Raw genomic sequence first — 27459 nt, 5'->3', positions numbered from 1 at the left:
CAGCAGCTCCTTAGGGTGAGGCTCACTCTCACTCTTTGTTTTGCAGGGGATTTTCTGCTCCCTAGAACAGGGTGGAATTAAAACAGCCAAAATCCAATCCCAAAGCCAAGAAGGCAAAATAATCTGATTTTGAGCTGCTGAGCTGGCACAAACTCCTGGGCAGGGATCAGCTCCAGGCTTTTCCTGGGGCTTTGCAGCTGGAAAAGCCACCTGGAGCTCCCAGTTCCTTCCTGAGCCCAGCTCAGAGCTCCTGTCAGCCCTCATCCCCAGCCAAGGGGCTTTTCCCAAAAAATGGATTTCATCCCTGTCAGGGCACCCAGGATTTGCCAGCAGGAACCTCCCAGATGCTGGAGCAGCAGCTGGAACATCTCAAGCCATGGTTTTCCTTCTCCTTGGGAAAATGGGAGTGGTTTTTATGGAACTGGAGGCCAGTGCATGGATTTGGACACTCCCGAAGGACCATGGATGAGGCTTGGGAGGTTTTCATGTTCAGCACCTCAAGCACCTCTTCTTTCTTTTGGCCTCCTAGCAAAGCTCATCCTTAAAGGTATCTCCCAAAATTCCCTTTCCTTTAACTTTCCTTAAATCTCCCAAAATTCCCTTTCCTTTAACTTTCCTTAAATCTCCCAAAATTCCCTTTCCCTTAACTTTCCTCAAATCTCCCAAAATTCCCTTTCCTTTAACTTTCCTTAAATCTCCCAAAATTCCCTTTCCTTTAATCTCCCAAAATTCCCTTTTCTTTAACTTTCCTTAAATCACCCAAAATTCCCTTTCCTTCCTCTCCCAAACTTCCCTCTCCTTTAACTTTCCTCAAATCTCCCGAAATTCCCTTTCCTTTCACAAGCTCCTTGGTGCTCAGCCTCCCCTTTTGTCCCTTTTCCTTCTGCCAGCCTTTCTCCCTCAGAAATGCCATTATTTGGCTGTACCATCGGGTTGGCTCCAAAATAAGTTTCTCACTCTTCTGCACACCAGGTTTTTCCCCCCCTCAACATTTCCTGCTAGTATTTTATTTGTCTCAATTTAGATGAGTTTCTATCACACCCACAAGATTCCCAAATCCTCTTTTTACCCTTTTTTTTGCTCAGTGTTGGCAGCGTTTCTTTGAACCTCAACGATTCTTTCAGATGTTGTTTTCTCATTCCCTGTTTGTGTCCCGCCGTCGGTCGTCAGGAAACAAACCCACTTTTTTTTTTTGGGGTGGAAAGCTGCAATTCCACACTTTCCTGCCCAAAATTATTCTCTCACTTTTTTTTTTTTGTCCCGATCTCTCGAGACACCTCAAGCTGTTGAGATTTCTTTTCCATTCTGCTCTTCTCTGGTTTCACCACAGTTCATCCCTTTAGTGTTTACCTGCTCCGAGGGTTGCTGGGAATAAATCTGGATTTATTATTTAAATGTATTTATTCCAGCAGCTGGGATCAGGCAGTGCCTGGAGGGAAGGGGCTGTGGAGGTGGATTTAAAAGAGGCTGCACCTGGAGGTGATGTGCTGGAAGGTTTAGACATGGTTTAGTGATCAGGTGTGGTAAACAGAGCTCAGGCAGAGATGACACCTTGGATACGTCGTTCTGAGAATAATCCTGGAATTCTGGGGGATGAGAGGATGACAGGAGTGAAGATTTGGAGTGATGCTCCCACTGCTTCATCTGGAGATGTTCCCAGAGCTGTCTGGCTGGGGTTGGGGTCCAGGAGTTTCAAATTGGGAAGTCATCAGCTGGGAGTGGGACTCAGCCATGAGCCTTGCCTTGGACAACTGTTAGGGAACTCTCTGGAAAATTATATGGAAAAACTGTCTGGAAAATGATGGAAAATCTGGTGGAGTGGGAACAGTTCTGTGGAGATGATCCAGGTGGAATAATGGGCAGCAGGGGGAAGAATCCCCACAGAGCCCCCCCATCCTGAGGGATTCAGTGAGGGAGCAGCACCAGGGAGAGGGACAGAGCACCAAAGAGCCCAGGGAATTTGGGGAGAATCACTGCCTGAGTGACAGCAAAACATATGGGAAAACTGTCTGGAAAAATGATGGAAAATCTGGTGGAGTGGGATTATTTCTGTGGAAATGATCCCAGTGGAATAATGAGCAAGCAGGGGGAAGAATCCCCACAGAGCTCCCCCATCCTGAGGGATGCAGTGAGGGAGCAGCACCAAAGAGCCCAGAGACTTTGGGGGGAAATATTAATGATTTTGGGAGATAATAAATCAATGCCTGAGTGGCAGCAGAACATTGATTTGCTAGCAGCTGTTTTTCTGGGAAATAAACTTGATCTCCCCAGCTTCCACCTCAGAGCCTGTCAGACCTGGCTCAGGACTTGCTCACCACCAAGGCAGGAAAGCCCAGCCAGCCCCTGGGATATCTTGGGTTTCTCTGAATTTCAGATTTGTTTTCCTTCCGAAACCTTGGCTCAGGTTTGTTTAAATTTCTGCTTAAACTCCTGGAAGTGCAAGGTTGAATATTTTTGGGAACGTTGCCAGAATATGAGGCTGTGTGAGTTGCTTTGCTCCGCGCTCCCGATAAAAGGTGTTTGCTTTTTGTTGTCTCAAGGCTTGCCATGAAATCTGAAAACTCCAGGCTGTGTCACTTTAATATACAAACACTCCAAGCAATACAAAAGCCTTAAAATCAAAGCTGTGCCGTTATCTCTTCGGAGCAGGAGCTTTTTTCAAGGAGCTTCTAATGCAGGAGCAGAATCACTTCCAGTTGCTGCTTTGAAGTTTTTTATAGTGTGCTATCATGGACCTTTAATCCCTGCTGGGGCTGCTCTTAAAAATAGGAGGAAATTGCAAAGTGAAGCAGTAAAGGGAAAGAAACAGCTTGGACATTTAATCAGCCTCCCTTGGGAGAGGGACTGGTGCTGTCCCCGTGAGAGGAAACCTGGTCACGGCTGTCACTTGGAATGGCCCTGTCTGGGTGCAGCCTGGCCAGGAATAAAAGATATTAAAAATGGTGTAATAAAAGATATAAAATCTGCTCAGTTATGGCTACAGCACTCTGATGTCACCCAGAGGGTCTCAGCTCACTGTTTATTCCCCTTTTCCCCCTCAGCTGCTTAATTCCCTGCTCAGCTCCCCGTTCTCCATCCATTCAGAGATGAAAATAGCTGGGAACCTCCTTGACCTTCTGCTTTGATAATGAGTGCAATTAACAGCCCTAACAAGCTGGAGAAACACTATGGCTATGTACCATCTTATTTAATTAAACTGTGGTTCAGGAAAATTTCCTTTAAATGGCCGCTGATATGGCCATTTAAAGGAAAAGATTCCCAGTCTTTTGGAAAGATTTCCCTGGTGTTGCATCACTGGGGTTGGAGAAGATTTCCACGACCATCGAGTCCAACCTGTGCCTGACCCCCACCTTGGCAGCAGCCCAGAGCACTGACAATTGGTTTCATCTTTCCTTTTCCTGATTATTCCCCTTCACTCACTGTTCTCCCTTCCATCAGTATCTATCCCTTCTTTTCTCCTGCATCTGCCTCCTCCCTCCTTGTTTTCCCATCTTTTGGAATGAACTGCTCCAGGACTTGAGGAATATGAACAAAAACCCCTCCGGATCATTCCCCGCTCCCCACCTGCCGTTGGGCTCAACAACCAGGGATGTTCTGACCCCAAAAATCCTTTTTTTTTTTATTCTTTCACGTGTACATTTGTGGAGGGAAGAAGGAATAACATCCAGGCACTGGTGTTTGTCCTGACTGGGGCCTGATTTATGTCCCTCCTGCTCTCCAGGGTGCAGCTCTCAGGGTTTGTGTTGTGAAATGCCTCCAGAAAAGGAACAGGCTTTGGGAACTATTTATGGATTCAAATTGGCTGCTGTTCTATTTAATGAAGTCCCTGTCTTTGAGCCTCTGCCATTTAATTAAGTGCTTTATATAATTACTCTGTGACATCAATTCTGTCCACTCTGGAAGGTTTGTCTGTTCTTCCTGAAGGAGGTGTTTTATTTAATGGGAGTTTCTGGGAGGAGAAGCTGAATTCCAGGGCAGTCACTCTGTAGCAGGGTGGGATCCTGAGATCCATCCTTTTTTGCCTCGGTCACTGATGTCCCTGAAATTTCTCTGATTCCTCCTGTTTTTAGGAAAAGGAGCTGTGTCACTGCAATCTGAGCCTTCACATCCTCACCTCTCTCAGCTCATCAAAGTTTCCTTCTCTGGGGAAAAAAAAAAAAAAAAAAAAAACCTTTTAAAAGAAATTTTCCCCTTTTTTTATTGTTTTCTTAAACCCTCAGATATTCTCTCAATTCTCAAATTCCAGGTGCAACAAGCAGGGTTTTCCATGAACAATTCCCAGTCAATCATTATTACCCCACTGTTTGTACACCTCGGGATTCCAGGAGCCTTTTCAAGCACTAAGTTGTGCCACAATCTCGTGTTTCAGCTGCTTATCACCCACATGATCCCAAAAATCTCCTTTCCTGGCAGCCTGCTGTTCCAGGAGAGGACACAAAAGTTTGCTTTATTCTGGATTAGTTTTACAGGGACCAGGAATGTGGCTTGTCCAAGTGCTTTCCTGACTGGGAAATGGGAAATAATTGGGATTTCATGGATCACACGTGTGTCCCCGCAGTGTCACCCTGTCCCTGCTGGGTACAGGGAGAACAGAATTTATCATTTTTCCATCCCAGATCTTGTTGACTTCCTTGCTCCTCGTTCCAGCTTTCCTGGCTGCCTCCAGCTCATGATTCGGGTCAATACCGTGGATTTTTCAAACCCAAAGGGAGGACCTCAGAAAATAACCACAATTACATTTAACCAGAGCTCATCGAATCTGCAGTTGTTCCCCTCAGAAATTTTAATTCCTGGAGGGAAATGGGATTGCACCTTTTGCCTGTTAACTCTTTGTGGGCAGGGTTTGTCCCGGCTGGAAGGGACAGAGCCACGTCCCAGCGGTGTCTCCATTCCTGGGTCCCTCTGGGATGAGCCCTGAGGCTCCCCAGAAGGTTTTATCTCATCTCATCTCCTCCTCCTCACAGCTTTGGGTGGAACACCAGGCTAATTATTAATGGGATTTCTTAATAGAGAACTTTTTAAGGTCAGACTTCAACAGGAGCTTAAGGACTGCTCCCAGCATTGGATTTATCTCATGGAAAAGCCTTATCAGGGCCCCAAGGGACAACATCTCCTGCTCCAGGAGCTTTCCTGCTTCCCTCAGGGGATTTCTAGCTGGGAAAGACAAAATGATAATATTTTATACATTAACACTCCGCTGTTATTTGAGAATTCCTGTGTGTTTGCTGCTTGCTGAGCCTTGGGGCTGTGCTGGAAGGAATTACAGAAATATTCCACTTAGAGGTGCTGGGAAGAGTGGGAGACAGGTTTGTGACCAGCTGGTGAGCACTGCTGAAATTCTAAGCAGGTGAAAACAGATTTTTTTATTATTATTATTATTATTATTATTATTATTATTATTATTATTATTATTTTGGTCTCCTGTGTAACTCACCCAGACCGAATCTTCCCCTTCTTGGTTTCTGCTTGGCACAAAGTGAGCTCTCTAAATCAGGAGAGACCATTTAGGCTGAAATATTCCACTGCTCTCCCTCAGAGCTGGGAGGGAGAGAACAATGGCAGGGAAAGATGAATGCTTCTTGCTCTTTAATTGACTCTAATAGGCTATAAATACATTTTTTCCCTCAACTACAGGAGCAGAATGAAAGGCTTCTGGTAAAACTGGTTTTTCACTTAAAAAAAAAAACCTGCTCTTTGGAAAAGCTTCTGCACAGAGACACCTGTGGAAATCCCCTGGAGTAGTTTTAAGGCATTTTAATTCCTAATAAAAGCTTTCAGTTCAGGGGCTGCGTTGATGCAGGGTTACAGAGTTGGAAATGGCATTTCAAGTTGAGTCATTTTGCAAACCTCCTTTTATTTTTTATTTTTTTTTACCTTCAGTGTTGAACTTGATGAGCTCAGTAAAATCCAAAATGCAGCATTTTGCTGTATCAAAAAATGAGCAGTTCAACACCTGTGTAAATGCAGAGGGTTTATGACACTCTGAGCATTATTTTTAGGGTTATTGCTCTTCCTCTCTCTTCTGCCTGTTTATGCCAATATAAAAAATGATCCCTTTTGCTTAGATTTGATTACAGGGATATAAAAAAATAGTACAGTTAATCCTGCTTGGGTGAAATGCTCCTGGCTGGCCTTCAAATGCAATCCCTGCTCACAAAATTTAGGGAAAAAAATTGTAATTTGGGACCTGGGGTTTTCTGCATTGTTACCTGCTAATGGCCAAGTCTTTTCAGGCATTTAAAACCTATTTTTTTACAGATCTCCATTCCATACTCAGCTCACCACCCAATTAGCATCAAAATCAGGTGAAACCTCGACATCCCTTAATTTTTTTTTCTAGCACTTCGATCACACCCATTTTGCTTTGTGCCATGAACTAAACCCTGCCCTTTGGTAAATTCAAATATTAGACATTAAGGTCCTTTCCTGGTGCTGTTGGTCGGAATTTTTGTGTCTGTGCCTCTCCCGTTTTTGTGGGATCCATCCCCCCTGAAGCAGCTCCAGCTCCCCGTGTGTCAGAGCTGCCAGGAATTGCACCAAGCACCTGCTCTGGGCCTCATTTGCACTTCCATCTCCCCACTAATCCTGATTTTTCTCCTAAAATAGGCAATGATTGACTTTCTAATTGAGATTCAGGGTTTGTGTACGTGCAGTTTAAATGCTGATGCTTTTCTTTTTGCCGCAGGAATAATTCCTGTGCTCTCATTATTCCTGATATTCTTAATTTTGGGGGGGGTGTGTGTGGTTGTCAGAGCAAATGTTCAGGGTGGGATAACCCAGCCCAGCTGGGATTTGATATTTCCATATCAAATGTGGGAAATTTGGCGACTCCACAGCCTCTCAGGGCACCCTGTTTGACCAGAAAAAAACCCCTTTTTATTTAAGTTTCAATGGAATATCCTGCATTTCAGTCTGTGCCCATTCAGGATAAACAGAAATTGTTGACTTGGTGTGTTCACTTGGAAAATTGTCCTCAGACTTCTCTGATCTTTGATGGAATTATCGACAAATAATTGATAAATCCAGAGGAATTGCACTCATTTGCTGGGGGAGCATCTGCAAATAACTTAATGCACCAAAATTTGGTGTTAAAAGGAAAAATTCTCTTGGGAAAGGAACGGGAATTGAACACATTGTCCCACAATGGACATTTTAGACCTTTCCTCCCCCCCTGTACAGAGCAGCTCCCAGAAAATGCCAAAAGTGCAAAATTCAACATCATTTACAAAAGGAAAATTTGCTTTGGATGGGTTTTTTTTTTCCCCCCATCAGTTAAAAACTGTGGGCAAATTTGGGTTCAGGTTGCTGAAGAATGAGGGATTTCAGCAATTCCTGGTGGGATTTTTATATCAGGGGGGGGCTTTTTAGTGAGCAGAGAAAAATGGGATTTTTGTGGTTAATAATCTCTGCGAGTATATTTCATTGTAGATATTTTACAATGTATTCTCTCTATATGAAATATTCATTTTCCATGGTAGGACGAAATACCCTCGAGTCAATTAAGGTATTAAAGTCAATCCTTTATTTAATTTGCTTCAGACTGGAAAAGCAGATTCCCAGGGGATGCTGGAGTTCCAGTTTTACACAAGTGGCCATGGAATTCTTTCCTGTGGGCTGATGAGGAGGAAAACTGGAAAAATCAAATTCCTGAGCTCAGGTGTTCCCCAGGAGCGCAAAAATCCCCCCAAAAATCCAAGAGAACAAATCTGTTCTCACCTTAAACACGAATTCCTGGATTTGGGATAAAATAATCCGTGTGCAGTGTGCCTTCTGGCCTTCCTGGGGAAAAACCAGCTCTTCAAATGTAATGGTAATTAATAATTAATTAATTACCCGGTGCTCCTGTGGGCAGTTCCTTTGGTTTTCCAGGAGAAATTCCCTGGTGCCACTCGGGATCAGCGTGCAGGAACGTGGAACACGACCCCAGGGATATTTTGAGATTGCAATTTAATCTCTGATTGACTTTGGAAAATGAAATTCAACCCCAGGAAGAGCCTGGAGCAGAGCAGGGGGGACTTCTGGTCACTCCCAAACCTGGAATAAAACAACTTTATTATCACTTATTTATATATATATATATTTTTTCTGCTTGAAAACTGAAGCACGGGGCCCTTGCTGCTGTGTCAGGGAGGGAAAGCTGAAAAAAAACCAAAATTAAAGCTGGTAAATTAATTACCAAATTACATTTCTCTGCCAGAAAAAGGGAATTTCTATTTTCTGTCCCAAGGGGAGGGATGGTGGTGCTGGAAATCAGGAGTGCAGCTGTTCCCAGATGTTCTCAGGGGTTATTCCACCCTTCCTCCAGCTTTCCACAGCTCCAGCATCAGCCCAACCGTGCCCCCTTGTGTCAATCCCTCTGCTCCAATCCTGAGCAGGGAATTTAAGGAATTTTTGGGGTTTTTGTGTATCAATATTTATGGCTTGGTGGTGTATCAAGGGCAGTGATTCCACTCCGTGCTTTCAAATGTTAAAAAAAAACAAAAAACCAAAAAAACAGATTAAATTTGTTTCTGCTCTGCCACGCGGCGCTTTAAAATTCAGAATAAACACATTAAATTTTATATCACCTTCCACGTGGTGATTTAAGATTTAGAGTAAACGCGTTAAATTTGATTTCTCTTTGTCGCGCGGCGCTTTAAAATTTAGAATAAAAATTTAGAATAAACACATTGAATTTGATCCTGCTCTGCCACGTGGTGCTTTAAAATCTAGAATAAACACATTAAATCTGATTCCGCTCTGTGGCTTTGTGCTTTAAAATTTAGAATAAACGTATTAAATTTGATTTCACTTTGCCACATGGTGCTTTAAAATTTCGAATAAAAATTCAGAATAAACACATTGAATTTCATTCTTCTTCACCACAGGATGCTTTAAAATCTCCAATAAAAATTTAGAGTAAACACTTCGAATTTGATTCCACTCTGCCATGTAGTGCTTTAAAATTTAATATAAAAATTTAGAATAAACACATTAAATTTGATTCTGCTTTGCCAGTTTGTCCTTAAAAATTTAGAATAAAAAATTCAGAATAAACACATTAAATTTGATTCTGCTTTGCCAGTTTGTCCTTAAAAATTTAGAATAAAAATTCAGAATCAACACATTAAATTTTATTCCACTTTTCCACGTGATGCTTTAAAATTTAATATAAATTTAATATAAATTTTAGTATAAATTTAGTATAAATTTTAGTGTAAATTTAATATAAATTTTAGTATAAATTAGTATGAATTTAATATAAATTATAGTATACATTTTAGTATAAATTTAGTATAAATGTAGTATACATTTTAGTATAAATTTTAGTATAAATTTAGTATACATTTTAGTATAAATTTTAGTATAAATTTAGTATCAATGTAATATAAATTTCAGTATAAATTTTCAAAGAGCCGTGCTGCCGTGGGTGTGCTGTGGGTGCGCAGCTGGGGATTGGGGGGGGATCTGCTGGGTGCCAATTAATGGCAATTAACGCCGCGGGTTAACGCCGCCGCTCTGTGCCGCAGTCCGCAGCGGAGTACGTGAAGGCGCGGCTGCCCGAGGTGCTGAAGCAGCACCTGCAGGACTACGAGAGGGACAAGGAGAACAGCGTGCTGTCCTACCAGAGCATCCTGGAGCAGCAGATCCTCTCCATCGACAGGGAGATGCTGGAGAAGCTCACCGTGTCCTACGACGAGGCAGGTACGCCTGGGCTCTTCACAATCCTCATTTCGCTGCCAAAAATGGGTCACCTTCAGTCCTTCCCCAAGCCCCTTCAGTTTTCTCCTTGTTTTTTGAAATGGTTGTTCCTTTTCAAGTGGTTCCTCATAATTCTCATGTTGCTGCCTCAAAAATGGGTCACCTTCAGTCCTTCCTCAAACTGCTTCAATTTCCTCCTTGTTTTTTGAAATGGTTGTTCCTTCGCAAATGGTTCCCCATAATCCTCATTTTGCTGCCCCAAAAATGGGTCACCTTCAGTCCTCCCCCAAGCCCCTTCAGTTTTCTCCTTGTTTTTCTGAAATGGTTGTTCCTTCTCAAGTGGCTCCTCACAATTTTCATTTTGCTGCCCCAAAAATCGCTCGTTTCCCCAAACACCTTGAACTTTTCTCCTTGTTTTTGTGAGATGTTTGTTCTTCCTCAGGTGGCTCCTCACAATTCGCATTTTGCTGCCAAAAAATGGGTCATTTTCAGTCCTTCCCCAAGCCCCTTCAGATTTCTCCTTGTTTTTCTGAAATGGTTGTTTCTTCTCAAGTGGCTCCTCATAATTCTCATGTTGCTGCCCCAAAAATGGGTCACTTTCAGTCCTTCCCCAAACCCCTTCAGTTTTCTCCTTGTTTTTATGAGATGTTTGTTCTTTCTCAAGTGGCTCCTCACAATTCTCATGTTGCTGCCCCAAAAATGGGTCACTTTCAGTCCTTCCCCAAACACCTTGAACTTTTCTCCTTGTTTTTGTGAGATGTTTGTTCTTCCTCAAGTGGCTCCTCATAATTCTCATTTTGCTGCCAAAAATGGGTCGTTTTCAGTCCTTCCCCAAACCCCTTCAGTTTTCTCCTTGTTTTTATGAGATGTTTGTTCCTCCTCAGCCAGTTCCCCATAATCCTCATTTTGCTGCCCCAAAAATGGGTCACCTTCAGTCCTCCCCCAAGCCCCTTCAGTTTTCTCCTTGTTTTTATGAGATGTTTGTTCTTTCTCAAGTGGCTCCTCACAATTCTCATGTTGCTGCCCCAAAAATGGGTCACTTTCAGTCCTTCCCCAAACCGCTTCAATTTTCTCCTTGTTTTTATGAGATGTTTGTTCCTCCTCAGCCAGTTCCTCACAATTCGCATTTTGCTGCCCCAAAAATGGGTCACTTTCAGTCCTTCCCCAAACCCCTTCAGTTTTCTCCTTGTTTTCCTGAAATGGTTGTTCCTCCCCAAGTGGCTCCTCATAATTCTCATGTTGCTGCCTCAAAAATGGGTCACCTTCAGTCCTTCCCCAAGTCCCTTCAGTTTTCTCCTTGTTTTCCTGAAATGGTTGTTCCTCCTCAAGTGGCTCCTCATAATTCTCATTTTGCTGCCCCAAAAATGGATCATTTTCAGTCCTTCCACAAACCACTTCAGCTTTTCTCCTTGTTTTTCTGAGATGTTTGTTCCTCCTGAAGTGGTTACTCATAATTCTCATTTTCCTGCCCCAAAGATGGCTTGTGTCCTCAAACTCCTTGTGCAGGTTGAGCTTTTTGTCCTGGTTTTTTTTCCTCCTCAAGTGGTTCCTTAGAATTCTCATTTTATTCCCCCAAAAATGGCTCGCTTTCAGTCCTTCCCCAAACCCCTTCAGCTTTTCTCCTTGTTTTTGTGACATGTTTGTTCCTCCTCAAGTGGTTCCTTAGAATTCTCATTTTTCTGCCGCAAAAGTTTTTTCATTTTCTGTCTTTCCCTTGTTTTTGTGCAATATTTGTTCCTTCTGAAGTGGATCCTTAGAATTCTTATTTTACTGCTCCAAAAAAAATGGCTCATTTTCAGTCCTTCCCCAAACCCCTTGTGCAGGTTCAACTTTTGTCCTCGTTTTTGTAAAATATTTGTCCCTCCTGAAGTGGTTCCTTAGAATTCTCATTTTTCTGTGCACAACATTGCTCATTTTCAGTCCTTCCCCAAACCCCTTGAACTCTTGTGTCGTTTTTGTGAAACGTTTGTTCCTCCTGCAATGATTCCTTAGAATTCTCATTTTTCTGCCCCAAAAAAATTGTTCATTTGCAGTCTTCCCCCAAACCCCTTGTGCAGGTTCAGCTTTTATCCCCATTTTGGTGAAATGTTTGTTTTTCCTGAAGCCAGGCTGGCTGGGACTTGTCCCTCCTGGGTCTCTCCGTTGCTACCCCCTGGTTTTTGCTCTTTTCTCCTTCACAAATTCCTGATTTTTGGGCATTCCCAGCACTGGGCAGGCACAAAAGCTGATTTTTAAAGCTGACACGAGGCCATGGGCAGCCAAACCCAGGCAGTTTTGGGGGCTTTTTTAACAGTGAACTCCCAGTTTGCAGATCTGACACTTTTCCTAGCATTTTCTTTTCAAGCAATCAGAAATGCCTTCCAGCTTTTAGATCCCTCTGGAAAATACACCTCACTCCAGGGGCTTGGCTTGTGGGTTCTCAAGGGCCAGCAGAGGTCAAGTGAGGGTGAAAAATATTTTTTTCACCACATATGGCTTGCTTTTAATGATACATAAAAAATAAGCTTCAAAAATTTTTTGCTTTCTGTCACCTCTGTTGATCTTTTCTCACACAGAATTTCCCAAAATCCTGTAATTTTTTTTTTTTCTCTTAGTTTGGTCACTCCAGCTCCTCTCCACTTATTTTCATTTAAAGGAGTTTGTTAGGGAGGAGAAAATGCAGGGGAATTACTGATTCCTGTCAGAAGGAAAAGAAAGCTTTTTCCTTTACGGAAATCTCAGTGTTTGTATGGCAAAAATAAAGATTAAAACTGCTTAAAACACATATTTGGGGATTGATCTCATCCAGCAAAAATCATGTGGAAATGAGAAGCTGTGTAATAACCGGTTTAGAAAATTCCCAGCAGCACAGCTGTAAATGAAAGCCCAAAATTCCAGCTTGATCAGAGATGAAAACACAGCAGTGGAGCCCCTCATCCTCCTAATTGTGTCCCTTATTTATGGGAAAGGCAGAAATGGCTCTACCTGCCCTTGGAACGAGAGCTGCTTGTGAGCAAAGCACAGAAAATGGGCAGTTAAATATAATTACAGCAGCTGCTGGTGATCCTGGGTGCTCCAGCCCTTGGTGGTGACATTTTCCCTTTTTTTTGGCTTATTTTTTTCCCAGAAAAATCAACTGAATGAGGAACTCCAGCTGCTGGTGGGGTACAAAAAGCGAAGGAAACAATCCTTCAGAATTGGCAAAATAGAAGTGATGGTGATGAAAGGGGAGAAAATCCAATTTTGTCTGGCAGGGGTGATGTGAGGGATCACCCAGAGCCATCCTGGAGCCCTGCCGGGGTTTCAGCTCTGAATAATGATGAGCAGGTGGAATTCCAGCAGCTGGCAGCCAGGGAAGCTGCCAGGGGAGGTGTTTGAGGGGCTCCCAGGGCTCCCATGCTGATTGTGGCTGGGTCTGGTGCACAGGGAAGCACTTCCACATTTTTTTTCCAGCCAGGAAACCTTTCCCATCCCTCTTGGAAGGAGCATTTTGCACCCCCAGGTAAATCCTTCCTCCCCAGGGATGTTTCCCAAAGTGGGTCGAGTTCAGCTGCACCATTTCCCAGAGTAAAGCTGAAATGCTCTGGGTTTGGCACAATTTTGGGCTTTAATTTGGCCTTTCTGGCAACATCCTGTGTTAATAAAATGCAGCCTTGATTCCACATCCCAATGTGGATCTTTCCCTCTTTTTGTGAATCTTTCCCTTTAGGAAATCAATCCATGACAGCTACAAATAAAATGAGTTTGTCTGGAAATAGTCAAGTGCTGGCAAGATTTTTTTGTGAGGTTTGAGTAAGGAAGCTTTAAAAAATGAAAGGAGGCCAAAAGTGACAGATGGGGACAAATCTTCTCCTAATCTCTAAATCCTTTAGTTTAAAAAGTGGCATTCTTGACTCGCTAAGGCTGGGGTAATTTTGTGCAAGAATATTTTCTCCCAACAAAGCTTTGCTGGCTCTTAATCCCATTCCTTTGATTTACAGCATCCCTAAACATCTGAGGTGGTCAGTGACCAATTTTGGTTATTTAAAAGCATTCTGCCATTTAATTCCAAGGTTCCAGGGAATTCCAGCCTGCTGGCAGGTTCTGGAGGTGGTTTTGTCCTGTGGGAAATGTTTTTTTCCTTAATGGATGGCCCTTCTTCCCCAGGAGTCCTGAAAAAATTGAGTTTCATTACTGCACAACAAAAAAAAAAAAGAGATGGAAATCATTTTTCCCTGCTGTCAAGCAGTCCTGGAGATATTGATATTTGGGATTGCAGCCAGAGCCAGGAACCAGCCCCGGAATGGGGTTTTTTTAGCTGGTATTTGCTGGGTTTGGGCGAGGGGGGCAGGAAGGGGAAGATGGGAACTGGAAAGGAGATGAGAAATGGAAAATGGGAAACATTCCTCCCCTTTTGAGGTGGGTTCAGTGCTCGGGGGGGTCACAGCTGGGACTCCCCAATCCTGGAAGTCTTTCCCCCCTCAACCATCCTGGCATTCCGCGACAGGAATTCCTGCTGATCAGGAATATCCATTTCATGGCAGAAATAGGATTTTTTTTTTTTTTTCACATCTAAAACCACCCCCCGTGGTTCTCTGCCTCCCACCCTGGTGTTCCTGCAGGCACCACGTGTCTGATCGCCCTCCTGTCCGACAAGGAGCTGACCGTGGCCAACGTGGGCGACTCGCGGGGCGTGCTCTGCGACAAGGATGGCAATGCCATCCCCCTGTCCCACGACCACAAGCCCTACCAGCTGAAGGAGAGGAAGAGGATTAAGAGAGCTGGTGAGTTGTTGGAAGGTTCAGCTTTTATTTGTCGCTAAAATTGACATTTCCCCTGGGAGAGGGTGGGAAGCGCCCGACGGAGGCAGCAGCAGATCAAATCTCCTGCTCTCCACCCAAAATTCCAGTGGGATGTCCCAGGGCAGAGGTGGCAGCAGATCACATTGGAGTTCATTGTCCAATTCCAGCTCAGCCCCTGCACTCCCATCCTGCTTGTTTTTCACCTGAGGCATCACCTCCCACATTCTGAGCTCTGTAACCCCTCAGGATGAGCCTTTGGGGAGGTCTGGTGGGAACCAGAAAGCTCCTTGGATATTCCAAAGAGCAGCTTGGACGTCCCGAAGAGCTCCTTGGATGTCCCGAAGACCTTCTTGGGTGTTCCAAAGAGCTGCCTGGGCGTTCCAAAGGGCTGTTTAGGTGTTCCAAAGGGCTGTTTAGATGTTCCAAAGAGCAGATTTCAGCGTTGCTCTTTCCCCCCAGGTGGGTTCATCAGCTTCAACGGCTCGTGGCGCGTGCAGGGCATCCTGGCCATGTCGCGCTCGCTGGGCGATTACCCCCTGAAGAACCTGAACGTGGTGATCCCCGACCCCGACATCCTGAGCTTTGACCTGGACAAACTGCAGCCAGAGTTCATGATCCTGGCCTCGGACGGGCTGTGGGACGCCTTCAGCAACGAGGAGGCCGTGCGGTTCATCAAGGAGCGCCTGGACGAGCCGCACTTCGGGGCCAAGAGCATCGTGCTGCAGTCCTTCTACAGAGGCTGCCCCGACAACATCACAGTCATGGTGGTGAAGTTCAGGAATAGCAGCAAAGCAGAGGAGCAGCAGTGAGGAGCCCCCGGGCCCGCTCAGGACTCAGAACAGTTTGTCCGTGGTGGGAAGCTCAAGGAACGCCGTGCGGGCTCTCCCGCGGCAGCGGATCTCTCTGGGCTCTGCTCTTGGCTTGACAAAAGGAGCAATACAACAAATCCATGCTGAGCGACCACAAGAATCCAGTTTGTCCCCTGTCCCTGCCCTGTGCCCTCGCTGCTCCTTAGGAAGCGACTGGAACCTCCCATTTCTCACTTTTCTTTAGGAATCCTGTGCAGGGTTTTGGTTTGGTTCCTCCCCTCTGGGGTGCCAGCCCCAGGCTGGCTCAGGGGCATGGCACGGGCAGGGCAGTGCTGCTGCTTTTCCCTCCTGGGTGTCACGGCTCGGGAGCTGCTCTCATGTTCCTCATCTCTGTACCCTGCAGTGGTAGGGGTGGGTGGGAGAAGGGTTTGTGATGTGAAGGAGGAAGAGGAGCCAACTCTCAGCCTGCTGCCGCTGCTGGCTCTCGCTTTGTTCAGCCTCCCCCCGAAATAAACCCCTGCCAAGCATGTGAGTAGGTAGAGCTCCTGAATTACCACGTTTATTCAGGCTGTGCATTACTCTAGGACAGTTCTTCTAGGCCATATTGTATCCAAACCAACTCATGGTGGACTTCAGCCAAACCCTGAGAGTTCTGAACCTCCTGGATGGGAGCAGAGCTCAGCTGTGGTAGCAGAATGTCTGTCCTCCACCGAGAATCACCCTGACCTTATTTCCGTGGCATGGACTTGGAAAGTGATGTGAGAGAAAATGAATTTCACTGGTGACTGTTGGGAGCCTCACCCAAGCAGGGAGTTCCTCAGAGCTACCTAGCTGGGAGTCAAGCCTGTGAAAGACTTCCTTGTACCACTGCAGATGGATTTGTGGTGTTAATCCCGGGGCAGACCCCTCTGGAACGGGCTTTTGGGATGACATGCAAATGCCAGGCAGCATCAATGCACTGTAGAGATGAAAGGTTGTGTTAAATCTAGATTTTCAGAAGTATGTTTAGATCTAACTTTCAGTATTTAATTGTATTTTGGGATCTGTGACTGCTGTAAGTTGGAAAGAGGACAGTTTGGGTTTGCTGCACCTCTGGTACCAGCTGTGTCATGGCAGAGGGACAGGGCAGGCAGGATTTTGGATGGCTCCTTTATCCTTATCCTGCCTTACAGAAGTCCTTGGGATCTCCCCGGAACGTGGTCCTGGACAATCTGCTCAAGTCTTCAGGGTGATGGAGGCTGCCTGTGTTTGGGTGTGGAGTTGGGTCAGGGATGTGATGGATTTCCTGGCCTTGCCTGTTCCTTGGGAAAGGACACTATTCCTCATTTCCCAGCTGCCTGGCCCCTCTGCTCACCTCCAGGGGTCTGGGGTGGGGCTGAGCTCTGCTGGGGAGGTGCTGAGGGGGTCTCTCAAGGCAAAAAATCAAAGAGCACAAACTTCTGCTCGAGAAGGAATCCCCATCTTTGTCTTGTTTTGTCCCTGGGTCACCTCTCCCCCAACAAACTTCCCTCCTTTAATTTGTTTGGGGATGATCTCAGCCCTTAATTGGCTCCCTGACCTTTGCAGTCCCCTGGCTGTTCAGGTGAGCAGCTGACAGGAATTGGTGACAATTGCTTCAGTTGTTGCAGTGTGCACAGGCAGCGAGGTCAGGTGCTGGCAGGTGCAGCCCGTGGGTGATGATCCCATGGGAATGCTGGATCCTGGGCTGGGATGGCACAGCAGCAGTGGGGGAGCAGCTCAGTGTGTGGAGTTTGCCTTCCCTGTCCCCTTCAGTGCTCCTGTTGTGCTTTCCCTTTGGAGGGCACGGCTGTCCTGGGGAAAGAGGGATTCCAGCCAGCAGCTGTGGAGGAGAGGGATGTTTGTGTGCAGACATCTCCACTAACCCATCCCAGGCACTGGAACGATGGCCATGCCCAGGAAAACAGCACACATCCAGCTGGGGTGGGAGCTCCTGGCTGCAGGGAGCATCCCAAGGCCAGTGAGCATTCCTGAGGGATCCGAGAGCTCTGAGCACAGCCCTGGGACAGCCAGGGACACGAGCTGGCAGGAGCTGCAGCCAGGAGGGAGCCCTGGCAGGGGGCAGAGCAGCTCGTGCGGGATTCAGGCAAACGCAGCAGGGCAGGAGGGGTTTGCAGCTTTGCCTGGATCATTCCAGGATCATTCCAGGATCATTCCCTGTCCCTCAGGCAGATCCCAACCAGCCCTGTGCCAACCCCGAGTGGCTGCAGCTGCAGCAAGAACTGGCTCAGCACCTTCAGCTTCCTCTCCCCTCCCTGGCAGGGCTGTCCTGGCCAGAGCCATCCATGCCAATGATCTCTGCTCAGCCAGGGAATTTTTGATTGGATTGCTTTGAAAAAGGAGCTTCAGCTGCTTCCTTGAAGAGGAAGGACTGATGGATGTGAGAGGCTTTGTGTGGTCTCCCACACCCACGTGCAGTGCCTACCTGTGCTCCCAGCTGGAAGGTTTGGAAGCTTTCCCTCCAAATCGAGGCATTTCCAGCTTTCCAGTGGTGCTGATTTGTGCCAAACTCTGTCGTGACACAGCTGGAGCGTGACAGGATGAACTCCTTGTGCAGATTGCTTATGCAACCTGACCAGTGCAGGGCTCTCCCACTGCCTTAACACTCCATCCTCCATCTGGGAAGGGCTGCCAGGAACATCCCTCTGGCTGTGGCAGCAGGGCTCCAGCCTTCCTGCTGCTCTCCTCCCAAAAACAGGGAGCTGCCTGGAGCTCCTCCTGCTCATCCAGCCAGCTTTGGTGGCTTCATCCCCCTGGGGACAGCTGGAGCCTCAGGGCACAGGGAGTGGCTGCCAAAGAGCATCTTCAGATGGCCTGAGGTGACAAAGGGACCACGAGGCTGAGCCAGCCATGGGGAACTGGGCTGTTCCCAAGCTGGGCTGTTCCAGGGATGTCCCAGCACTCTGAAATTGGGCTGTTCCCAAATTGGGCTGTTCCCAAACTGGGCTGTTCCCAGGGGTGTCCCAGCTCCCAGTGCTCAGGAACTGGGCTATTCCAGGGACATTCCAGCACTCTGGAATTGGGCTGTTCCCAAATTCATCTGGTCCCAGGGACATCCCAGCTCCCAGTGCTCAGGAATTGGGCTGTTCCAGGGATGTCCCAGCTCCCAGCTCTGGGGAACTGGGCTGTTCCCAAGTTGGGCTGTTCCCAAGTTGGGCTGTTCCCAGGGATATCCCAGGTCTCTCCCCTGGGATGCTCTGATGATTCCCTCAGCCTGCAGCACAGATTGCTGTGGAGTTCATCCATCCCTCGGATCCTTCCTGGAATTCCTGGCAGGGCTGGAATGTCCCAGCCTGTCCCCAGCTTGGTGGCACCGTGGCTCCTTCTGCTGGCCTGAGACATTCCCACAAACCCCACAGCAGCCCCCAGGATAAAGGATTTCCACTCCCACTGCTGCTGCTGTTGCAGGGTGAAACCATTTCCAGAGGTGAAATTAAAAATGTTGTGAAGATTTTAGAATCCAGGAGTCAGAATTAAAGCACTGCATCAGCTTGGCTGCAGAAACACCAATGCCACAGCCTCAAAAAAAAACAAAAAAAAAGGGAATTTTGTGTCTCAGGATACAGGACAGCCCTGCTTTAAATAATATGGATTTATTGCTAATGTAGCTGATACTTGTTTTACACAGAGAAGCATTTAGTCAGTGATTATATTACAGAAAAAACACCTCACCTGCCTTTCATCCCCCAAAGCAGGATTTGAGGCCTCTGAACAAAATTCCAAGTGAGAATGTTCTGCTGGAATTTGGCCACTGCAGAGCCCAGAGCTGCAGCCCCTTGTGCCCAATATATTCATAAATGGCCTTTTTAAACTCCCCAGAGAAAAATATCTGTACAGATAATTAATAATGAGCTGAAGTTTCCTTACTTTTATTTTTCCAGTGCTGACTGGACAAGGCTTAGGGGAGCAGGTGGATAAATTTGGATTTTCCTGAGGTAACTTAAAATTCCAGCTGTGTCCAGCTCTGGAGGATAATCTGGGTGCTCTGGGAAGCAAAACCTGGTGGGTGCAGCTGGAGCCTTGCCAGAACCACAAACAGAGCTTTGAGGGCAATTCTTGAGGGAAAAACGTGTGGATTTCACGGATTTGGGCAGCTCCTGTGCCTGCTCTGCTCAGCCCTGAGGGAGTTGGAATGAGGGGGTTTTTAAGGTCCCTTCCAACCCAAACCAGTCTGGGATTCTGGGAATGATCTGAGCAATAGGGAACTTTTTAAAGCACTTTTTTCCAAGCATATTTGATGGCCAATCCTGCATTTTTTGAAGTGGAGTTGCATCTGTGGACACAGGCAGCCTCTCTGACACCGGTCATCCGTAAATGTGAGGCAAAATTTAGGGAAATGTCCCAAACATCCTGTTGCACTGAGCACGGGGAGTGCTGCCCCTGCATCTCCTGTTAGATTTATGGGGAATTTCTTTGTGCCAGGGTGCACACAAAGCATTTGAACTCCTCTGAAATAACATCCAGAATGGGAATTTCACCTTGGAACTCACTCCTGCTCCCCACCCAGCAGCAACTTCCAAACATCTTTGCCCAATGAATTAACATTATTATTATTATTATTATTATTATTATTAGGCTTTTCAGGTCAGAAAACCGTACAGTTTTCCTATCAAAATCACAAATATTTGGAATTCTGATTTAATACAGCTGCATGAGGAAAAAAAACAAAACCTTAGGATTTGGGAAACCTTTAACCTGTGTTTTACACTTTGTTTTAGTACAATATTCTAGGCAGATGCAATAAAAATTTGCCCTCCACCCCACTTCAATGCCCAGATTATTTCATATTTTTAAGGTTTTTCACCTTTTGCCAGGCTGCTCACACTAAAAACTTCCCTAAGAATGGCTTTGAGCAGAAACAGGAGCTCAGTTAGGAATTTTACAGCCTTTTAAGCAATAATAAAGTCAAAATCAAATACAAGCCAGACTTGGAAATGAGGTTTTTTTAGGAAAACCAGGGGCAGGATGGATGTTTTTCCAGTGCTGCTGGCACTGTCAATGACAATTAATTTCAGGTGGCACAAAGAGATCACTGTGTATAAACCTAACCCTTGGAACCTGTGAGCAGTGTCAGCATTTGGGGCACAAAACCCCGAATTCCTGCAGGTGACAGGAGAATTTCTGGCCATCCTCACCTTCCCAGGACTCTCATTCCTCCCTCACCACGAGCATTCTCTGCTTTATCCATTTCCTGAAGGCAGCAGAGTCATAATTACATTTTTATTTTGGAAAAAGCAATACAAGCTGTGCTGTAGTATCAGTGTTCTTGTGGTAAATAATTTATTTCTAAGCATTTCACGTGGCAGGCTTAGAGAAGAACTGAGGGGTTTGGGGGTTGAGTTGTGTAAACAATCACAGAACAAGGCAGTTCTCCCCGTACCTGCTCAGAGAGCAATCAAATCCCAGCTCCTAAACCCACAGCACAGCTGGAATTTCACCCAGATCTAGGAATACAAGAGCATCGTTCCCTCAGTTATGCAATACTGTATTTTCCCAAAAAATAAAAAAAAAAAAATAATAGCCTTTATTTTTTAAAATCTTTGACCTTTTCACACAATACTGTATTTTCCCAAAAAATAAAAAAAAAAAAAAATAGCCTTTATTTTTTAAAGTCTTTGACCTTTTCACCATCAGAACACTGACATCTGAAATCCTTGTCTGGAGAGTGTTTTCCCCCAAGACTTTTTCATCCCTAAAAAACCACAAGCCCATCCTGAGATCCCCTCCCCAGCCCCAGGTGCAGCTGTGGAGCAGAGCCAAAGCCAGCAGTGCCTGGGTGCTGGAGGCACTGCTGACCCCTCAGCCCTGCTCCTGCAGCTCTGGGCAGCCCTGAGCTCGGGCTCTGGGACACACCAGGGCTGTGGGGTCGTGCCAGCCCAAGGGGAAGCCCTGGGAGCGTGGCCAGGACGTCTCCTCAGTCCCTCCCCCGTGTAGTGGATGTGTCCAGGTTAATTCTGTTCATGCAATTGCAAATTCTGTATCGTTGTCCATTAGAAGTGTAAACTACTGAAAACTGGGCCTTGCTGATATGAATAAAGTGATTAAAAAATGGTCTTTACACACGGGGAGGAGTCGGTCTTCTTTAAAGTAGCAATGGGGGGGTTTCTTCCTTTTTCCAGTTTTCAAACTGGAACCAAAAAACTCATTTAGGACCAGGCATAAATCACAACAGAAATGATTTTCCGTCTTCTCCACAGGATTCCAAAACTCCTGGGATGCATCACACACATACGTACAGGGGTGGGGGGATTGGTGATCCCAGTGGTTTTGGGATGTCCAGATTGATCGTGAGCTCCACTCCATCTCCCTGGTCTGGGAACACCAGCAGAGACACCAAAGTCATTCCATTTAATAAGCACGCCCAAAATGCATCACATTTCCAGCATTTCTCACCAGCTCCTGCAGATCCCACAGGCTGGGAACACTCCTGGAAGGGTTGTGGAGGTGACACATTTAAATAACAAGGTGTGACACTCTCGGGAGGCTTACACAAAAAACAAGGTTGGGTTGGGTTGGGTTAAATTCTGTGCTAGGCAGAGAACAAATAAAGGAGAGTGGCAATAAAACAATAAAAACAATCCAGGCAGCAATTCAGGAAGCATCCTCCAAGCTGCTTGCTTGGCAGGAACATCTTTCCTCAATGGCATTTTGTACATTCCAGAGGATTCAGGGGGAAATTCCAGGGCTGCTCCGAGCACATGGAAAGGCAGCAGAGGCAGATGGGACAGAGCATTCCAAGGCACCCTCTGGGTGTGGGATACACACCTGGAGAAGTGCTTTGTGAATCCCTGCTTTTGTTGAAAAGCACTGGAATGCCCTGGAGAAGCATTGCCCCAGCAGTCAGAGTCATCTCTAGAGGCTGCTCTTACAGCAAACTGAAGTTTCTAAAGAAATCCACAATCAAAAGCAAGGTTTTGAAGTGTTGGATGACAAATCCTGCCAGAACTGGACCAGTTCACTTGATGTGAGGCCATGAACTGCAATCAGATGTCTGTATTTACAGATATCAAAGTCGATTTTGTAGAGAAAGAATTGTTCTGCATCTTCTGGAATAGCGATGTTGACCTTGAGTATATTTAAGCAAATTCCCACATAAACATCCTCAAATTTCAGAGGTCTGACGTGGCCCATCAGCTCGTAAGTCCTCAGAGCCAGTTTTCCATCCAGGATGTATCCCAGGCCGCTGCAGTAGGGAGGATAGAGCTTGAAGGGATACTCCTGGTAGGAGATGTACCTTTTCGGGTCGAAGCCTCGGTAGGCAAAGTTATCGATGAGGGGGTACCCGGTGAAAACGTTCTCCGAGGAATTCAGCTGCAGCAGGAACTTCACCAGGTTGGGAGTGTTGATGAAGACATCGGCGTCGGTCTTCATGAAGAACCTGGCGTTGGAACAGAACTCGGAGAACCACTGGAACGCCATGATGGTCTTCAGGGTGAGGTTGTCGTAAGTGTCCATGAAGTCCTGGCGGATGATGTCCCCGTAGAGGGTGCTCTCGTCCTCCACCGCCAGCGCTGCCGCCCTGTCCTCCCTCTGCGTGTCCTGCCCCAGCAGGAACAGCGTCAGGATGTGCTGGCCCCACCAGGAGTCCCGGGAGCCCCACGTGATCCTGATGGCCTGCCTGGCTTTCACGTCCCTGGGGCTGGAAGCCACCAGGATGACCAGGAAGGGTTGGAGGTCGGCGCACCTGGGGCGCTCGCGCAGCGTGAACGGGCGCGGCTGCCGGTACACGGGCTCGTACTCGAAGAAGTACAGAGGGTTCACGTTGTCCAGGCCAGCCCTGGAGGAGAAGGTTATGTACCACATGGTTATCAGGGAAAACACCAGCAGCAACAGGAAAATCCATTTCAGGGGTCTCATGCACAAGGTGCTGATCGGGACCGGGATCATGGTCGGGATCTGCTGGTGCCACTCAGAATCTGTTCCACGAGTCCTGGAGCATCTTCCTTGCCGAAAAAAAGGGGAAAGTGGCATTCAGAGTGCTGTTAGTCAAATATTCCCTTTTCCTTGTGTTGGCTGAAGTGCCAGCTGGGATTGTGCTGTGGTACCAGCCAATGCATTCCTGATCCAGCTGTCACCGCCCTGATCCCAGGGATGGCAGCAGGACACGGAGCCCCTGCCCAGCAGGGTTTGCAGAGCAGGGCACACAGCCCCTGCCCTGCAGGGTTTGCAGAGCAGGACACACAGAGCCCCTGCCCAGCAGGGTTTGCAGAGCAGGACATGGAGCCCCTGCCCAGCAGGGTTTGTTGAGCAGGGCACACAGCCCCTGCCCTGCAGGGTTTGCAGGGTTTGCAGAGCAGGGCACACAGAGCCCCTGCCCAGCAGGGTTTGTTGAGCAGGGCACACAGCCCCTGCCCTGCAGGGTTTGCAGGGTTTGCAGAGCAGGGCTTGCACTGAAAGCTCGTGCCTTTCACCCTGCAGGATCCCCCCCGCACACACCTGATCTCCAGCAGGGATCCTGCTCCAAGGGCTGTGATCCAGGGATCTCAGCACCACGTCTCTGACTCGGCCTCTCCTCAAGGACACCACGCCGTGCACCAAACCCAAGGAACGCTCAGGAAATGGATGCTCAGAGCCTCAGAACTTTTGTTTTTCTGTTAGTGACAGGAAGTCTGATCTGCATGAGCTGCAGCACGTGGGCAAGACAGCAGAACTACGAGCAAGTATTTCATTTCCATTAAAGGCCTGAGCAGCTGCTTGTTCTGAGGGGGAGGGGGAAGGTGAAAATCAACTTCCTTAAACCAAGCGATGCACTAAAGCTGGTTTTGACCAAAATCATGACTGTTTTTACCATTAGCCAGGTAATTTTTAGATTTGAGGCACACAGATCCACAGCAGGTCCTTCCAAACCCCTGTGGAATCTGTGCTGAAGCTGCTGCTCCAATGTCAGGATTAGAGATTCCAATGGATAAATCTTCACAAAATTAAGTTCAAAACTAAACCCCCAGGCTTGTACCCTCAGGTAGCTTTATTTCCTTAAAACTACACATGCTCTATCATCTATTTTAGCCATCTTTAAGCCAAAATAACTCCAGTGCTTAACTGTGGGAATTCCAAATGGTTTCTGATGTTTGCAGTAATAATATTTATCCTGCACGAGCACACACAAAGACACAGTCAGGATAATAGAAGGTTTGATTTCACAGCACAATTAATTACTCTTTATCTTCAAAAATCTCACCACAGGGCTCAGAAATGTTTTAGATTTGACAAATAAATCCAACCCCCAGAACAGCACTCTGGAATGCAGGGGAATTTGATTTTCCAGAGCCCACCTGCCTCGTGTTTCTGTGTAGGATCTGATTTTAAATTAATCATCCTTTAAAGGAAGCAATTGGAGAACATTTCACCAACAATGGCCTTAAAACGGATTAAAGCAATTTTATATAAAGCATTCAAATAGAAGAATTTCAGACTGATTCCTCTCAAAATCAGTAATTAACTAATAGCAATCTTCTCTTTTTATGCATCAACCTGACTTTCAGTGGACAATAGGAGAATACATACTGGAAGAAAATAACCTAGGTTATTTATCAGTGCTTATTATTTGATTTTGATCAACAACATTTATTTTATGATCAACTTTAAATCACATCAGTGAAATCTGATCCATTTGATCAGTTCTTGGCAGCCTAATGGAAAAAATATAAATATTTTGATTTTTGTAGGAAGAAAAGCCCGATTTCATGACACTGTGAACAACAAAATTGGAGACAAATCCTGATCTGCTACATAAGGAAAAATCTGGGAAAATAAACATCAATTCAGGTCTTTCAGGAAACCCCAGCCACACTGGGAAATTAATCCTCACCTTCTCCTATTTCGAGTGCTTGAAGCAAAGTGAGGCAGTTGAGTCAGCGAGGTCCGAGCACTTCTGCTCAGTCATGGTGCAGGTTCTGCCCTTCCAGCTCCTCCTCCTCTTCCAGACTTTGTGCCGGCACGTTTTCCCTTCCAGCTGTGGACGGCAGCTCCTTCCAGGGCATTGCTTTTACTTTCTTCCAAGCTGAGATAGTGCCCAAAGTGAAACTGGTGACATTTGAAATAAATGTGAGGCAACACAAGGCTCAGAATGCTTCACAGGGATTTAGATCCATCTCCACCCAGGTAGGGGATTGTGTAACGTGGACATGCTTGGGCAGGAAAAAGGTGGGAAATTCTCATATTCAATAAAGATTACTAATTATAATAACCAATAGTCCAATATGATGATTTTAAAAATACTATAATAATAGGTGTATAGGAAAATAATTCCTTTTTAAAGCTACCAGCAGAAATAATTTGGAAATATACTATTTAAAGCTGCCTTGGACGCAGCCTGGTCTATGGGAGGTGTCCCTGCACACGGCAGGAGGTGAAGGAGTTAAAGTTTAATGTCCTTCCAGCCCAAACCAGCCACCGATTCTACGTTTTTAAACTTAAAACCAATCGAAACTAGAGGCAATTTTACAAGACCCCGTGCTGCCATGCTCTAATGTAACAAAACTTCGAGGTTTTTTATTTTTAAAACTTTAAAAAAAAACCTTTAAAATACCTTTACCAGCGCCTGGCTGTCACTCCGTCCATCGCTGCTCGCCGTCCCAGGCGCCTTTTCCGAGGCGGGGAGGAGCGGGGAGGTCCGGGCCGGGCAGGAGGGGATGGCTGCGGGGCCGTGCCGCCCTCTGCCGAGCCCAGGCACCCATTTCAGCCTTTTCTGGGCTTTCTGATCCGAGCCGGCAGCGCGGCGGCGCTCGGGGCTCGCTCGCACTGCGCGCTGCCCCGCACGCATTTCACCCCAGCACGCGGGGGCCGCGTCCCTGCCCTTGGTGCCCAGCTGGAGCAGGAATTGTTTTGCCCACCTACTCTGTGAAGAGAGCTCACCAACACTTAACATGAAGCTCAGACCTGCACACTAAAGCAGCACAGAATCTGAACATAAAATATCAGAATATAAAAGCTAAAGCCTAAGGCATCAACCTCATTTTTCTCCCAGATGGCTGTGGATGCTCAGGGGGATTCTCTCAGAGCCAGGACCTGGTGGTGATCAGGGAATCCCTGGGTCAGGCTGGAGGTGCTGGGAACGTGGCTGTTCAAACAAGCTGGCAGCCTGTAACCTTTGTGCCCGTGCCAGTGGGGCCGTGGTTACTCATCCCAGTCCCACCCACAGGCTTGGCACGGAGCTCTGCGCCTTCCGAAGCCTCGTGGCTCCTTATCACCTCGATAAAAGCAGCGTGTGTTTGTGCAGAGCTCTGGCTGCTCCAGAGCTCACAGCTGCCTCTTCTCCCTCTCTGCTTGTGCCTCACCTCAGGAGGGGGAAAGGCAGCAACACAAACTGGCCCCAGGGAAGAGGGGGAATATCCCTGGAACAGAGAAGTCCCCGGGATAAATGGGCCTCCAGAACGCCAAGCCCTCAACGAAGGCGGCCAACATCGTGATGCTGGGGCTGGACTCCGCGGGGAAATCCACGCTGCTCTACAAGTTCAGGTATAAAGATGTTTTTATAACAATGCCAACCATTGGCTTCAATGTGGATATGATTGAAGCAGGGAAAGATTTCACGCTGACGTTTTGGGATGTTGGAGGACAGAAGAAAATGAGAGAGCTCTGGAGCAATTTCCTGGAAGACGCCAGCGGGCTGCTGTACGTGGTGGACAGCTCTGACAAGCGGCGGCTGGAGGAGTCCAGGAAGGAATTTGAGCTCATTTTAAAGAATGAATCCATAAAAAACGTCCCTGTGGTCGTGCTGGCAAACAAGCAGGATTTGCCTGGAGCACTGAACGCCGAGGAGATCACCAGGAAGCTCAAGATGAAGAAGTACTGCAGTGACAGGAACTGGTACGTGCAGCCCTGCTGTGCCACCACGGGAGAGGGGCTGGCAGAAGCTCTCCAGAGGGTGGCCACCTTTGCCAGGCAGTACAAGAAGTCAAAGGAGACTTTCATCGCCCTGAAGGAACTCAACTCCTTTTAAGGATTTCTATCATCCACTTCTGGTGACTCTTAACATACTTTGTTGGACAGATTAAATCTGGAAATACTGGATTCTGAAGAACTTTTATATATAAATATTTATAAAGGACTTTGACAATATTAAATTCTACAGTTATACCTGCAGATACTTGATATACCTGATGGGATATCTCATACCTGAGATAGGACTCTGTAGCATTTTATTATTATTTTTTTATTTACTTGGGGTTATTCAAGTTGAATGATGACAA

At 46.5% G+C, this 27459-nt stretch overlaps 3 protein-coding genes across 10 annotated transcripts in view; 2 read left to right on the top strand and 1 right to left on the bottom strand.

The window, feature by feature from the left end:
- Positions 1 to 16441, top strand: part of PPM1L (protein phosphatase, Mg2+/Mn2+ dependent 1L) — a 57396-nt gene extending 40955 nt beyond the window's left edge. The window contains exons 2-4 of the mRNA XM_041467744.1: positions 9510 to 9684; positions 14262 to 14423; positions 14901 to 16441. Coding sequence (XP_041323678.1) covers positions 9510 to 9684; positions 14262 to 14423; positions 14901 to 15250 — 687 coding nt within the window. The 3' untranslated portion in view covers positions 15251 to 16441. The remainder of the gene's footprint in view (positions 1 to 9509; positions 9685 to 14261; positions 14424 to 14900) is intronic.
- A 134-nt stretch (positions 16442 to 16575) lies between these two features.
- Positions 16576 to 25908, bottom strand: B3GALNT1 (beta-1,3-N-acetylgalactosaminyltransferase 1 (globoside blood group)). 8 transcript variants are annotated; one of them, XR_005955176.1, is made up of 5 exons: positions 25797 to 25855; positions 25077 to 25395; positions 23705 to 23859; positions 20889 to 23215; positions 16576 to 20813 (listed from the first exon to the last, which is right to left on the bottom strand). XR_005955176.1 is itself a non-coding variant. In XM_041467746.1 (4 exons), the coding sequence occupies exon 4, from the start codon at positions 23153 to 23155 to the stop codon at positions 22169 to 22171; it is 987 nt and encodes a 328-aa protein (XP_041323680.1). In that variant the 5' UTR covers positions 23156 to 23215; positions 23705 to 23859; positions 25077 to 25268; positions 25797 to 25908; the 3' UTR covers positions 20829 to 22168. The 8 variants fall into 8 exon arrangements, 7 of the variants coding, with proteins under 7 accessions (XP_041323680.1, XP_041323681.1, XP_041323679.1 ...); XM_041467746.1 differs by lacking the exon at positions 16576 to 20813 and having other exon boundaries at positions 20829 to 23215; positions 25077 to 25268; positions 25797 to 25908; XM_041467747.1 differs by lacking the exon at positions 16576 to 20813 and having other exon boundaries at positions 20829 to 23215; positions 23705 to 23918.
- Positions 25909 to 26544: 636 nt separating this feature from the next.
- Positions 26545 to 27459, top strand: ARL14 (ADP ribosylation factor like GTPase 14). Its single transcript, XM_041467913.1, has one exon. It carries the CDS (start codon positions 26628 to 26630, stop codon positions 27207 to 27209), a length of 582 nt encoding a protein of 193 aa, XP_041323847.1. The 5' UTR covers positions 26545 to 26627; the 3' UTR covers positions 27210 to 27459.

The sequence above is a fragment of the Pyrgilauda ruficollis genome, unplaced genomic scaffold, assembly GCF_017590135.1.
Source record: "Pyrgilauda ruficollis isolate IOZ18807 unplaced genomic scaffold, ASM1759013v1 scaffold21, whole genome shotgun sequence".
Lineage (NCBI taxonomy): Eukaryota > Metazoa > Chordata > Aves > Passeriformes > Passeridae > Pyrgilauda > Pyrgilauda ruficollis.
Note: the sequence above shows the minus strand (reverse complement) of the source record. Positions and strands in the feature narration are given on the sequence as shown.